At 51.9% G+C, this 12,693-nt stretch overlaps 5 protein-coding genes across 5 annotated transcripts; 3 read left to right on the top strand and 2 right to left on the bottom strand.

Annotated features, from left to right (window-relative positions):
• Positions 1-504: 504 nt before the first annotated feature.
• On the top strand, positions 505-4,846 carry MRS44_003323 (uncharacterized protein; the record flags this gene model as incomplete). Its single annotated transcript, XM_065623174.1, has 9 exons — positions 505-641; positions 708-922; positions 989-1,126; positions 1,179-2,306; positions 2,349-3,767; positions 4,125-4,167; positions 4,226-4,259; positions 4,317-4,614; positions 4,662-4,846. The coding sequence occupies 9 exons, from the start codon at positions 505-507 to the stop codon at positions 4,844-4,846; spliced, it is 3,597 nt and encodes a 1,198-aa protein (XP_065479246.1).
• Positions 4,847-5,091: 245 nt separating this feature from the next.
• Positions 5,092-5,502, bottom strand: MRS44_003324 (uncharacterized protein; the record flags this gene model as incomplete). The annotated part of the gene is made up of 1 exon (XM_046268419.2): positions 5,092-5,502. The coding sequence occupies one exon, from the start codon at positions 5,500-5,502 to the stop codon at positions 5,092-5,094; it is 411 nt and encodes a 136-aa protein (XP_046137438.1).
• Positions 5,503-6,837: 1,335 nt separating this feature from the next.
• MRS44_003325 (uncharacterized protein) lies at positions 6,838-7,917 on the top strand (the record flags this gene model as incomplete). Its single annotated transcript, XM_046268417.2, has 4 exons — positions 6,838-6,903; positions 6,960-6,981; positions 7,029-7,097; positions 7,148-7,917. The coding sequence occupies 4 exons, from the start codon at positions 6,838-6,840 to the stop codon at positions 7,915-7,917; spliced, it is 927 nt and encodes a 308-aa protein (XP_046137439.1).
• Positions 7,918-8,129: 212 nt separating this feature from the next.
• Positions 8,130-9,356, bottom strand: MRS44_003326 (uncharacterized protein; the record flags this gene model as incomplete). The annotated part of the gene is made up of 4 exons (XM_046268418.2): positions 8,130-8,554; positions 8,602-8,828; positions 8,877-8,941; positions 8,997-9,356. 4 exons carry the CDS (start codon positions 9,354-9,356, stop codon positions 8,130-8,132), a joined length of 1,077 nt encoding a protein of 358 aa, XP_046137440.2.
• Positions 9,357-9,980: 624 nt separating this feature from the next.
• Positions 9,981-12,207, top strand: MRS44_003327 (uncharacterized protein; the record flags this gene model as incomplete). The annotated part of the gene is made up of 6 exons (XM_046268420.2): positions 9,981-10,061; positions 10,116-10,313; positions 10,363-10,541; positions 10,591-10,760; positions 10,808-12,120; positions 12,178-12,207. 6 exons carry the CDS (start codon positions 9,981-9,983, stop codon positions 12,205-12,207), a joined length of 1,971 nt encoding a protein of 656 aa, XP_046137441.2.
• Positions 12,208-12,693: the final 486 nt, after the last annotated feature.

Raw genomic sequence — 12,693 nt, forward strand, 5'->3', positions numbered from 1 at the left:
GAGAGTTTACACCAGATTTTTACCACGTTGTGCCTCTGGTCCCCCGGTTTCCAGGCATCACGCATGCTGCTTCCCTAGTTACGGGGCCTCGCCCCCGACGCTGTCCAATAACGGCGGCCATACTAAACGCGAATTCTGGCAATTGGTAGCCCCAATCGTCAGCCTGTGCAACGACTTGGCATCCCGCCTTGCCAACGCGAATTCTGGCTTGGCCAATCAGAATAATGATATGATCGTCTGGAGGCTTGCCAGGGACTGAAGTTGCACATGCTGTCCTTGCCAACCCAATCAGGGCAGTGAGGCTCAGCGAGACCAGCCCAGATCATGCGTGTGCGTCGGGTTGGAACAATGGTGAAAGTGCATTCTGATCATGTTGGCGGAAAGGATTTCATGTATATATTGGCTACCCACAACCTCTTCCTCAGGTCTCTCTTCCATTAATTCATTCATCCATCCGTCTATTGCACCATCAACATTCCCTACAACAAACAGTGCTGTCATTCAATGCCTCCCGCAGCCAGGATATCTTTGTCCTTCTGGGAGAGGGAAAAGGAGCATATCCGTGCGCTGTACCTTGACCAAGGCAAGACACTCGACGAACTTGTCAAGTGCATGCGTGAAGACCATGGCTTCGATGCTACGTATGAGTCTTCTCCTCAAGTCTAGCCCCAGACGCTTTCTCGGGCGGCTCACTAATGCTCGAGCAGGAAACCCCAGTACATTCGCCGACTAGGCAACTGGAAGATGAGAAAGTATTCCAACAAAGAAGAGTGGGAATACGTCGACTCGTTGGTCAGAAAGCGAAAGCTTGAGGGCAAAGAATCGGAAATCATCATGGATGGGAAGCCTGTTTCAGTCAAGAAGCTCAAGAAGGAACTTGGGCGATACGGTCAACCAAGCTCCTCAGAGGAGCCATGCTTGAGTAAGTCTTCTTTCAACGCTTTTTTAGGTTGCGGCTGGGTTACATGCACTAACAAGTGTTCTCAAGTCCCTCCGAACGATGCTCTCAAGGAGATTGTTGTTGCACGCACGCCACCAGCAACAACATCGGTGTCCTTTGGCATCAAGTTGATCAGATGCACCACTGTCCCATGGTTTCTGTTTCATGATTCCTTCGTTCGCAGAGGTCGGTTCCAGTACTTGCATCCCAAAAGAATGAGGTTTTCTGACCGTTGTAGCCATATCTGCTTTCAAGCCTATGACAGAAAGTGATGTTCGACAATCCGCACTTGCAAAGAAAGCATCAAAATTTGCCTTTGCTATTCTCGGGGATGGGATTGGATCGTCTACGGTGGCTGAAAAGCTAAAGAAAACGATACCACAAAAGCCCAGTACAGATGCAAGTGCTCTGCAAGTCCAGTTCCCAGCTGCCCAGCTTTTTGTCCAGATCATCTGTTGGGCTATATATCAAATCTCCAATGATCTCCTCGAAAACGGCCAGACCGACAACTTCCTCCAATGGATCCTCGACCATGGTAGCATGCAGTTTCTCCGGCAATTGACTCACCTGAACGATCCGGTAACCAGGGTCCTCAAGGCAAACCTCCTACTCAGCGCTATCCGTCTTCGCAACGCAAAGACTGTTCAACTTCTACTAAACAGCGGTGCCGATCCAAGTATTATGAATCGCTTCACTGGAGAGACCGCCCTCGAGCTCGCCGTCAGGAACAAGCCCGCCAACGCCGAAATTGTCCGACAACTGCTGAACCATGGAGCCTGTCCAAACGCAACGTGCCCAGGATCGACCAACAAACGTTCTCCTCTTTGTCTCGCCCTGATGGATCTTCCCCAAAAAAGCTCGATCGCAAAGATGCTGATCAAAGAAGGGGCCGATGTGAATGTACCATACGAGAATAACTACATATACACAACCCCCCTCATAATGGCAGCAGCCCAGGAAGATGTCTCTCTAACCATGCTGCTTCTCGAAAATGGCGCCAACCCTAACACTTTTTTTCTCGTCTCGAGGTCGGCAATGCATGCTGCAGTTCAAAACAGCCGCATTGGTTCTATTAGAGCGTTGCTGGACGCGGGTGCAGATCCCAACATCCCTTACGGGAAAAAGAGCCAACTCGACTTCAACTTCAACCCCGACCCCGACCCCGACCCCGACCATGACATCGCTCGCCTCTACGAGGGTTATGCCTGGAATTCATTGCTCACCCCCATTGATATCGCATATAAGAATGGGAATGGCCAAGTAATCGACCTTCTACATCAAGCTAAGGCTCATGCCAATGGTTACCTCGCCTTTGTGGCGAACTGGGATCAACGCCTCAGCTGCATAGTATTGCAGAATGCCGCAGGTTGAGGGGATCGCCATTTGGTCGAAACATTATTGATGGCAGGGGTTGATGTCAATGAAACCCCAGACTATGACGGTGGACGAACTGCGCTTCAATCCGCGGCTGAGGCTGGGAACATTGACATGGTCCAACTTCTTCTAGACAGAGGTGCCTCTGTCAATGCGCTACCTCACTACTGTGAAGGTCTGACCGCCTTGCAGGCTGCTGTTTGCTCTGGGAATCTAGATCTCATTGAACTATTGATACGACAAGGCGGAGATATCAATGCTAAGGCCGCAACATATGACGGACAGACGTGTTTGGCAGCTGCAGTTTCAACGGGAAACATTGACCTGGTCTACATGTTATTGAGTCGGGGTGCTGATATCAATCCCACACGTTCTGACCCAGGCAAGTCTTTTTTTATGCAAAGCACTCTCGTCGTTCCAGAGTCCACCGCTAACTTCAATCAAGATTATTACGAAACATCAGCCTTGACGCGGTCCATCACCCAAAACAACCATCAGCTGTTCGACCTGTTGATGTCAGAGGGGGCCAAGCCAGATCTTCCTCAAGACTTGCGGACGCCTCTGTGTGTTGCCATCAGTGTGAGATCATTCGACATAGCCTCTCGCCTGATAGAAGCTGGAGCAGATGTCAACCGGCCAACTATGAATGGTGATCCCAGTTGCGACTTCCATCACGCTTCAACACCACTCCAAATTGCCGTTATGATGGGGAATCACCAGCTCATCAGTCTTCTTATAGATTGCCACGCAGACATCCATTATTCGCCCGACGGCATGCGGCCTGGCGCGGCTCTCAAAACTGCCATTTCTCGCCAAAATCGAGAGGCAGTTCAGTTGTTGCTCTCTCATGGAGCTGATCCTGGCAGCGCCATGTCGCTTGCCTCAACAATTCCCTCCGCTGGTTCCCCTGTTGATCTCGAAATATTTCGAATGCTCATCAATCACAATGTTGAAGTCAACCCGCAACCTTGGGAAATCTGTCGAACACCACTTCAAGTAGCCCTTAAAAACGGTCACAAAGAGCTGGCAAGTATGCTTCTAGAGGCTGGCGCCGACTTCAACGCTCCAGCATTTTGGAGGTGGGGCAGAACTGTTTTGCAAGCGGCAGCCGAGAGTGGCAGCTTCTCCTTTGTAGAGAATCTTGTTTCTCAAGGTGCAGACGTCAACGCTCCTCCGGCAAGGAAAGGCGGGGGGACGGCCTTGCAATTCGCAGCAATCCATGGACACTATACCATTGCTGTCTTTCTTCTTGAGAATGGAGCCGACGTCAACGCTCCAAAGGCAGAACTGGAAGGACGAACTGCGCTTGAAGGTGCAGCAGAGCACGGCAGACTTGACATTGTCCATCTCTTGCTTGAAAATGACCAAGAGGAGGAGTCTTTGGACCAGCGTTGCCAAGAGGCAGCGGTCTTTGCAGAGAAGTATGGGCATTTCGTCATTGCTGAGATTCTGCGTGAGTGGAAGAAGCCCTGATGAGAGGGCAGGGAGGTTGGACTACTTTCAGTTTCTTTGTGTGATATTAAATGGCTTGAGACTGTTCTTTTCCATACACAGCTATAAATTCCAAGACGAGAAATCAATGAGGAATGCGAGATGCTTCCCCACAAACGCGTCTTGGCCACGCAGTCACGTGCTCACACCAAGCAAAGCATGACTTCATCAACTGAGGGTTCAAGTTGTCCGAAGTCCGAAGACAGGGTTATGACACCGCGACACCTCGGCTGAATTGGAAAAAACCTGGCTCATTCCTCTGGAAACTGACCTCAATCGTCGGTGTCGACCACATACAGCAGCACAATGGCAAGCACAGTCAGTGCCGTCGTCTTTTCGCCGGCTCCGTACCACATCATTACGTAGGTGGACGACGTTCTCTCAAGTGAGCTGCAGACAGAGGACTGACTTGAATTGCAGTTACGGAACCCTCTTGGGGACGTCATTCTTCCACGTACGATATCTCACGGCCCCTTTGATGCCACCCTGTCCCTGCTTACAGACTCAATAGACATTCATCAATGGCATCGTCATGATCCGGACGGTCGACCGTCCCAGCTTCTCTGCCATCCAGCAGAAGCTCTTCCCCATCTACTTTGGCCTGCAGACCATTCTGCCCGGCATTCTCGCCCTGACCTTCCCCGGAAACTCGCTGATTGGCCTCTCCAATGGCCCGCGGGGACTGGTCACCGAGTTTGCGCGGTGGCACTCTCTGCTCCCAATTGGGATCATGGCCTTGACTGGTGCTGTCAACTTTACCATCCTCCTGCCCCTGACGACTGAGACTATGAAGCAGCGCCGTGGTCAAGGTATGTCGGAAATGTACTTGCGGTGAAATGCGCTAACAGGTCGATAGTCAAGCGAGATGGCAGGGAGTGGTTCGCGGATGGCCCGCAGTCTGACGAGATGAAGGCCCTGAACAAGCGATTTGGCATCCTGCACGGCATCTCATCCCTGATCAACTTGACCACCTTCTTCGCTGCCGTCGCATACGGTTTCACTCTGGGCGGTCGTGTTCTGTCCGTTGCGGACCTGGCCTAATTTGTTGACTGATGCAATGTCTATTATCCATGTCTATGCATGCTCTATACTAGTACACAATGGCAACACTCGACTCGCTCTGTCTAAGTCTAAACCATGCGCCTCCTTCCTCCGCGATGCAATGCAACAGTAACAAGTCCCGTAGGACGTCGTTGATCGTAGTGTCATGATTCGTTCATAAAAAATCTTTGGGTATAACCTTCTAAACAATGCGCCGGCTGCTCGCCAAGTCAAAAGCTCTCAGCTCAAGGTCGCCATTGCTCAGAAGAAGTGCGAAGGTGTCCCTGGAACGCACGGAGATCCTGCTTGGCCTTCTCAAAGTCTTGATGGCGCTGGGCCTTGAGCTCCTCCTCGTTGTGCGCAGGCTTGGCGCGTCGCTGATTGGCCTCCATCTGGCCCTGGATGGTCCAACGGCCTGGATGGCGATCGAGCATGGTCTGGACGTCGAACTCGTCCTGTGGCTTGGGGAAGTCGCGGAGAAGTGCAGGGATAGGCTTGCTTGCGGCGCTGTGCTCAGATTCGCCTGCCTTTAGCCCGGGGGTCGACAAGGGGGAGGTCTCGCTGGACGACGTCTTGTCCACGGGAGCGTTGAAGTAGCCGTGAGAGTTGTTGGAGGTAGTCGAGGGTTCGACGTGGTTGACAGTGGTGCTTCCCATTGTGAGAGAGGTGGTGTAAAATATGGATAGTTGAAGTGATGGTGTTGCGAGAGCGATGAGGAAGGTCGGTCTCGTCTCAGGGGCTTTGTTCCCTTTATACGTATGGATGGATGACGGATGCTGCAGCAAAGGAAAGAGTTTGCTTGCGGGTGAAAGGACAAAGCTGCTTGCTCTCCAACTACGGCCAGATGTCGCGTGCCTGTGCTTTTTGTATGTTCGGCCTTTCTCGGGGAAGCAGACAGCCACGTCAACCTAGTTGTCAAAGGATGAAAGGAGGTGAAGGAGATGGGGAGCAAGGATGGACCTGGGAAACGGCTTGACAAGAGTATTTATAACACACGAACACGGGTCATCTTTCAAAACTTCTCTCGGGGTCTACCTTAGTCGAGAGAGTGGAAACCCCTTGGACCCCGTGCGACGTTAGTTCAGCTTTCAGGGTCCACGCATCCATGGTGGATGTCGACGCCGCCACGCTAGAGACGGAAGCTGCCCTGTCAAAGCGGTGAAAGATTCCGTCAGTATCTCGGTAATAGCGTAGCGTAGCGTGTCCGTTTCTCTCTTGTCACTTCTCGGCTTCGGCTGTGGGAAACGGCATCCGCTCATTCGCGGATAAGGCGGTTATCTCAGGGGGAAAGTGTGTTTGGGAGGATGGGTTTCTTGAAAAACCCACCGATGACAGCGGCGTTGCCGAATTACTCGCAGGGCCCTGTCCCGACCAATGGAGACTCACCCATTGGACCCTTGTCTCCTTCACCGAGCCTCGTGGAGAAAGACATTGAACCCTCCATCCGTCGCCACCACGCGGGAGGGCAGGAACGGAAACTTCTTCTGGCGGCCAATTGGTTTGGTTCGGGGATCGGAGACTGGGAATAGCGGCAGCTTGTCTCGGACTTGCAGACTGTCGTCCGGGAGTTAATTCCGTCAGGGGCTCTTGTGCTGCAATGATGTCAGCGGGGTCTTTGTTGACGAACCAACATGAGCCGGTATCGCTTCATCGCACCTTTACCCTGTAGTCGGCAGGATGTTTTGTGAATATCGAAGACTCTGGAAGATCAGTCATATTTTGATGGTTTATTTGTGTATTGCATGTTTAACTGTTTCTATTGTAACCATTTGCAAACTCTTAACCATGCTTCCTGTCGTATTTGCCGTAGAAAACTTCGTGAAGGTGTCCATTTGTTTCCTAAGTTTTCACTTGAGATGGATGCGACATGACTAAGCTCCACAACTCGCCGAGTCAAGTCCGCCACTCAACCTCTTCTCATCCAAGAAACACTCAAGCAACGCAGATAGAAGAACTTCTGTGTCGTAGCAGAGTTTTACAGGTCTCTAAAGATGTCGAACCCAAAATATCTCACCGGCGACGCTGCCGCCGTCAACGAGTTCATCGACAAGTTTGATGTGAGTGATTTACACGCAGCTCGCATAATCTCGTACTCACTTATGTTTTCTGATAGGTCTTTTTGCTCGACTGTGATGGTAGGATGAACCGATATCCAGTTTCGTGCATGAAATAACACTTATAGGTGTCTTATGGTCGGGCGACCATGTGTATGATGGAGTTCCCGAGACCATCGCCCTCCTGAGGTCAAAAGGTTGAGTCACAGCCGCATACAGCCAAGATCAACGACTTACACTTCACAAGGAAAGAGGACCGTCTTCGTCACAAATAACTCTACAAAGTCTCGCGACGAGTACCTTAAGAAGCTCACCAACCTGGGCATCCCCAGCGAGAAGGACGATGTCTTTGGTTCCAGCTACTCTGCCGCCATCTACATCTCCCGCATCCTGAAGCTCCCTGAGGGAAAGCACAAGGTCTTTATCATCGGCGAGGCTGGTATTGAGAAGGAACTTGAGTCCGAGGGCATTGCTCACGTCGGCGGCACGGACGAGGCCTTTAGACGGGATATCACCCCCGAGGACTTCAAGGGTATTGCTGACGGCTCTCTGCTCGACCCCGAGGTTGGCGTTGTCCTGTGCGGCCTCGACTTTCACGTCAACTACCTCAAGCTCGCGCATGCCATGCACTATGTCAAGCGAGGTGCCATCTTCCTCGCCACCAACACAGATTCGACGCTGCCCATGCACCAGGACTTCTTCCTCGGAGCTGGTTCCTGCCACTACCCCGTTGTGCACGCAACAGGACAGACACCCCTGGCTCTCGGAAAGCCTAGCCAGGCCATGATGGACGCTGTCGAGGGCAAGTTCCAGCTCAACCGCGCCCGGACATGCATGGTTGGCGACAGACTCAACACCGACATCAAGTTCGGCATCGAGGGAAAACTCGGTGGAACGCTGCACGTGTTGACGGGTGTGCACAAGAAGGCGGACTGGGAAAAGGAAGATGCCATTGCTGTTCCTTCGTTCTATGCCGACAAGCTGAGCGATCTCTTGCTGTCGGCTGAGAAAAACTAGACTATCCTAGACAATAGATGAGCAGACTAGACTTGTGTTTTCTATGTTGATGCCCCCCTAGACCAATCTATTTTCCCAACAGTGCGCCCCAAACCTCCGTATCCTTGCTCCTCGTTCGTTGATAAATGTGTTTCGCTTGTCAGGCTGCCTTGATGTATCCTCGGATGTGGGATACGATAAAACAATTGAACCCGTGTAGAAAGGCATTGCCCTTACTTTTGCTTCTTGTTCTCCATCCGCTTTGCGACCTCGCTAGTTCGGATGACCTTGGGCTGCTGAACAGGCGTCTTGTATGGTCGGAGCGAGGTGGGCATGAACATGCCAACATGCTTCTGGTACTGGGAATACTCGTAGTACTTGCCGGCAGTGATACGCTCAGTAAGCCACGTCGATCCCTGGAATAGAAGAATAAGAGCTCCAGAGCCAGCAAAGGTATAGCTGTATAGGTTGTTGGTGGCAAAGCAGCTCCACTGGTACAGCACAAACCAGACCAGCTGCTCAGCGGCAAAGTTGGGGTGTCTGCTGTAAGCCCAAAGTCCCGAGGTGTTGAAGCCCCGATCAAGCTGAACCTGGGTATAGTTGTAGTTCCTGGGCACCTTGGCATCCTTTTGGTACTGGTGCTTGGCCTGGTGGTAATCTAATAACGTTAGAACGAGCTTTATAGACTGTGACAACAACACTTACCCCATTGCTGGCCGTCGCTCACCCACTCGCTGAAAACAAGAGCAATCTCCACGACAAAGTAGGCGACATCGGCAGTTGTGATATCAGGCTCAAACTTTGTGGAGAGCAAAATGGCGTATGCGGGAACGCAAGAGAAAGCAAAGAGAAGAACGCTTTGAATGAACGATATGAATGTAACGTTGAAGATGAAGAAGATAAACTTGGGAACGTATTTCTGTAGGATCGCCCTGCAGCGTGTAAGTTGAGTGGACGGCCACCTTTGGAAGTATACATACCATCGGTAATCCTCAGATCCAACGCTGTAACCGCCTTTACGCCAGTAATTATATGTTAAACGGCACTGCAGATATAGCCGTTAGAGAATACCCCTTTGCATGAGATCTGCTCAAACTTACGCTCCAAACAGTTGTAGCAGCCGCCACAAGGTCAATTCTCGAAGATGGTACACCAGCAAGACGAGCCCAGACCGCCAGATGAACAATGTAGAGATTGGGAAGCAGACTCCACATGCGATCGACCTGGGAGTAGTTTCGGTTGATCTCAGACACGACGAGGAAGACAAAGCTAAGAGCAACCGAAGCTGCAAAGGCCGAGATGAGAGGGTTCGTGTCGATATACAGCTGCCTCAACCCGGAGGGGTCGGCAATGTTGTCGACGATCTGTCCCGGCAGGGTGTAGAGCTGGGGTATGAAGGGCTCGACAGTCTTTGCATAGTCGCCGCAGTCCTCGATGGACTTGAGAAAAGGAAAAGCCATTATGTTACCCAAGAAATGAGAGACAAGATCGTGTATGCTTGTCCAGGCTCTGTCGTTCTCCCACTGATGTTTTAAAGAAGCCCGGAATTGGCAGCGTCATAGATGATCGATTGGGGCTAGGGACCTCAAGTGACACACGCCACTCTCGGCTTGGCCCTGTGCCTTGTTGCCCCGGCTCCCTAAAGATCGCCTACGCAGCGGATGGAGCCGCTGTGGCTAGTGGCTTGAGGCCCAGGACCCGCCTGTAAAGCCACTGGAGGCGAGCAGGGGAGTTAAAATTCAACTTCAACTCTCGGCACGCACCGCCTTTCCTTTGTCCATCGTGAAAGCGCGAGCTCTGAAACGCGAATTGTTGGACGTCGGCTGATGTGAAGAAGACCTTGAAGCCGTACAAATAGGGCGGATCATCTTATCAGGGCGGCTTTTCTGGAGGAATATGGCAGCGAATCATTATCACTGCGACGCGTCTCGTCGTTGACCGTGCTCCTTCTGCGTGCCGTGCCTTCCCACCGCGGCAGCTTCATGACTGCTCGACGCCTGAGGCAGCCTCTCTTCTCGTGATCAGCGACTAAACCAGCCTCAGCCAAGAATCCCTACTCCTTCAAACACCAAGAAACCGTCGCAATGAGGGTGCTTTGTGTGGCTGAGAAGCCATCCATCTCCAAGGCCGTTGCTGGGATTCTTTCTGGCGGTTCTCACAACACAGTACGTCCATCTCCTTGTCCCCGAGAAAATCAATGCTGATCAAGAATGCAATAGCACAATACTCGAAACAAATTCATCAAAAACTACTCCTTCGATTTTGACTTTGGCCAGCGATGGGGAAAATGCTCCGTCACCATGACATGTGTCACCGGCCACTTGACCAACGTCGACTTTTCTCCAGAGTACAAGAATTGGAGCCATCCTCCGCCAGAGGCACTCTTCAATGCGCCCATCGTCACTAGTGTTTACGATGTGAATCCCCATATTCTCACCGGTGTGATTTGGCACTGACTGGCTCCAGGACAAGAAATCGATTGCCCAGAACATAGAGTCCCAGGCAAAATTTGCCAGACTGCTCGTCATCTGGACCGATTGTGATCGTGAAGGAGAACATATCGGCCACGAGATTGTCGAAGCCGCGCGAAAGGGCAAGCCAGACATTGAGGTCAAACGTGCGAGATTCAGCAATGTTGAACGAGCGTAGGCTCCCCTAACCCCTCTCTGCCTGGACCGAAACTGACATCGACAGCCATGTTCTCTCGGCTGCCAGGAGCCTGGCAGAATTGGATGAGAAACAAGTCAATGCCGTTGCTACAAGAATCGAGCTCGATCTTCGCATTGGATATGCGTTTACGCGATTCATCACGAACAATCTCAGACCCCTAGGCGGGCCTATGGAAAAGTTGACTCTTAGTTACGGTATGCGGCCTACCATCAACATGCTGAACCTGTTGCTAACTGCTCAGGATCGTGCCAGTTCCCAACCCTTGGCTTCGTCGTGGACCGTTACTTTCGAGTCAAGAACTTTGTCCCGGAGCCCTTCTGGAGCATCAAAGTCGTGCATAACAGGGAGGGGAAGAAGGTTGAGTTCTCTTGGCTGCGCAACCGACTTTTTGATCGAATGTCAACAGTGATCCTTTATGAACGCTGCCTTGCCGCCAAAACGGCGACTGTCACCAAAGTTCAGGAAAAGCCAACGCGCAAGTTCAAGCCTCTTCCTCTCACCACAGTTGAACTACAAAAGGCTGCAACAAGACTCCTCCGTATGAGTGGACAACAAGCCATGACTATCGCCGAAGGACTCTACAACAAGGGTTTCATCAGCTACCCTCGAACCGAAACTGACCGTTTTGATAGAGGAATGAACCTCCGAGCTCTTGTTCAGAAACAAACCCCTGATGAGAGATGGGGTACTTTTGCCCAGGGTCTCGCGAATGGCGCATTTCAACAACCGAGAGAAGGAAGACACGATGACAAAGCCCATCCTCCTATTCACCCTATTACATACGCGGCGCCGTCCGTCTTGAGTTTCGACGAGGGCCGGTTATACGAGTATGTTGTTCGTCGGTTCCTTGCCTGTTGCTCAGATGATGCCAAAGGTATGGCAACCGATGTTGAGCTTGAATATGGAGAGGAGCGTTTCAATGCCCACGGAGTCATCGTTCTAGAGAGGAACTATCTCGAGGTCTTCATTTACGAGAAGTGGAATAACTCAGCGGAGCTCCCCAAGTTCACTGAAGGGGAGCGCTTCCAGCCAACCGAGGCCATGGTCACAGAAGGAAAAACGACGGCACCCAACTATCTTACCGAAGCCGATTTAATCGCTCTTATGGATGCCAATGGGATCGGCACAGATGCAACCATGGCAGAGCACATCCAGAAGATCCAAGACAGGGAATATGTTGTTACGATTGAGCGATCAGGCCAGGCACCGGCAGATGACGAGGAGCCGGACGCAGCTCCGGCTGCAAGAGGAGGACGTGGACGTGGCCGAGGTGGTCGAGGACGCGGGGGACGCGGCGGGGCAGCCTCTTCTGGTGGGCGAAGAGGTATCAAGGTGTTCGTTCCCACCCAGCTCGGTGTGGCATTGATTCTGGGGTTTGATCGAATGAACTTCGAGACGAGTCTCGGCAAGCCATTTCTCCGCAAAGAAATGGAACTCAAGATGAAAGCTATCTGCGAAGGTCGTACGAGCAGGGAAGTAGTGCTGCGGGAGAGCATTGCTCAGTACCGCCATGTGTTTATGCAGTCGCAGGAGAAGCTAGGGGTTCTGCGAACGGTATGTCTCCATCAACGACACACAAATTCGGATGGTATCACTGACGTTATCAACTAGGCGTGCCGCGAATTCGTCTTTGCTACATGAAGACTCGGGCCCTCGGCTCTTCAGGGCTCGTGGACCCTTGGTCAAGGCCACAATCACAACTCGGAACGTCGTGAATACTTGATGATATCGGCGGGGAACAAACTGCCGACTTGGGTAGCAGACGATATTTCGACAGCGTACCTGCACGCCCCATTGTCTCATTCTCATTGTGGACCGAGAGACTTTCTGAGACTCAACCCCGAGATCAAGCCTATCAACCAGTAGGCTAATGCACACGCACGATCCCGATGATGTGATTTGAGCATCGTGACAATGTCGAAACATGGCGGCGGCATATATTCTACACCCCCTCAGTTGGGATGGAACTTGGCAGTGGGGGATGGTAACCGCAGGCATGTCCGAAAGCGTCGTGCTGGTGTAAGCACGGCAATCATCAGTTGACTAAACTCGGCAATAGGCAGGCTACGGTTGTGCGTCTACCATCTGGTTGGGACGAATGGACGAGGTCTCTTGGTGCGGAGGACC

Source organism: Fusarium solani, assembly GCF_023522795.1.
Source record: "Fusarium solani strain SB1 chromosome Unknown bctg00000001, whole genome shotgun sequence".
NCBI lineage: Eukaryota > Fungi > Ascomycota > Sordariomycetes > Hypocreales > Nectriaceae > Fusarium > Fusarium solani.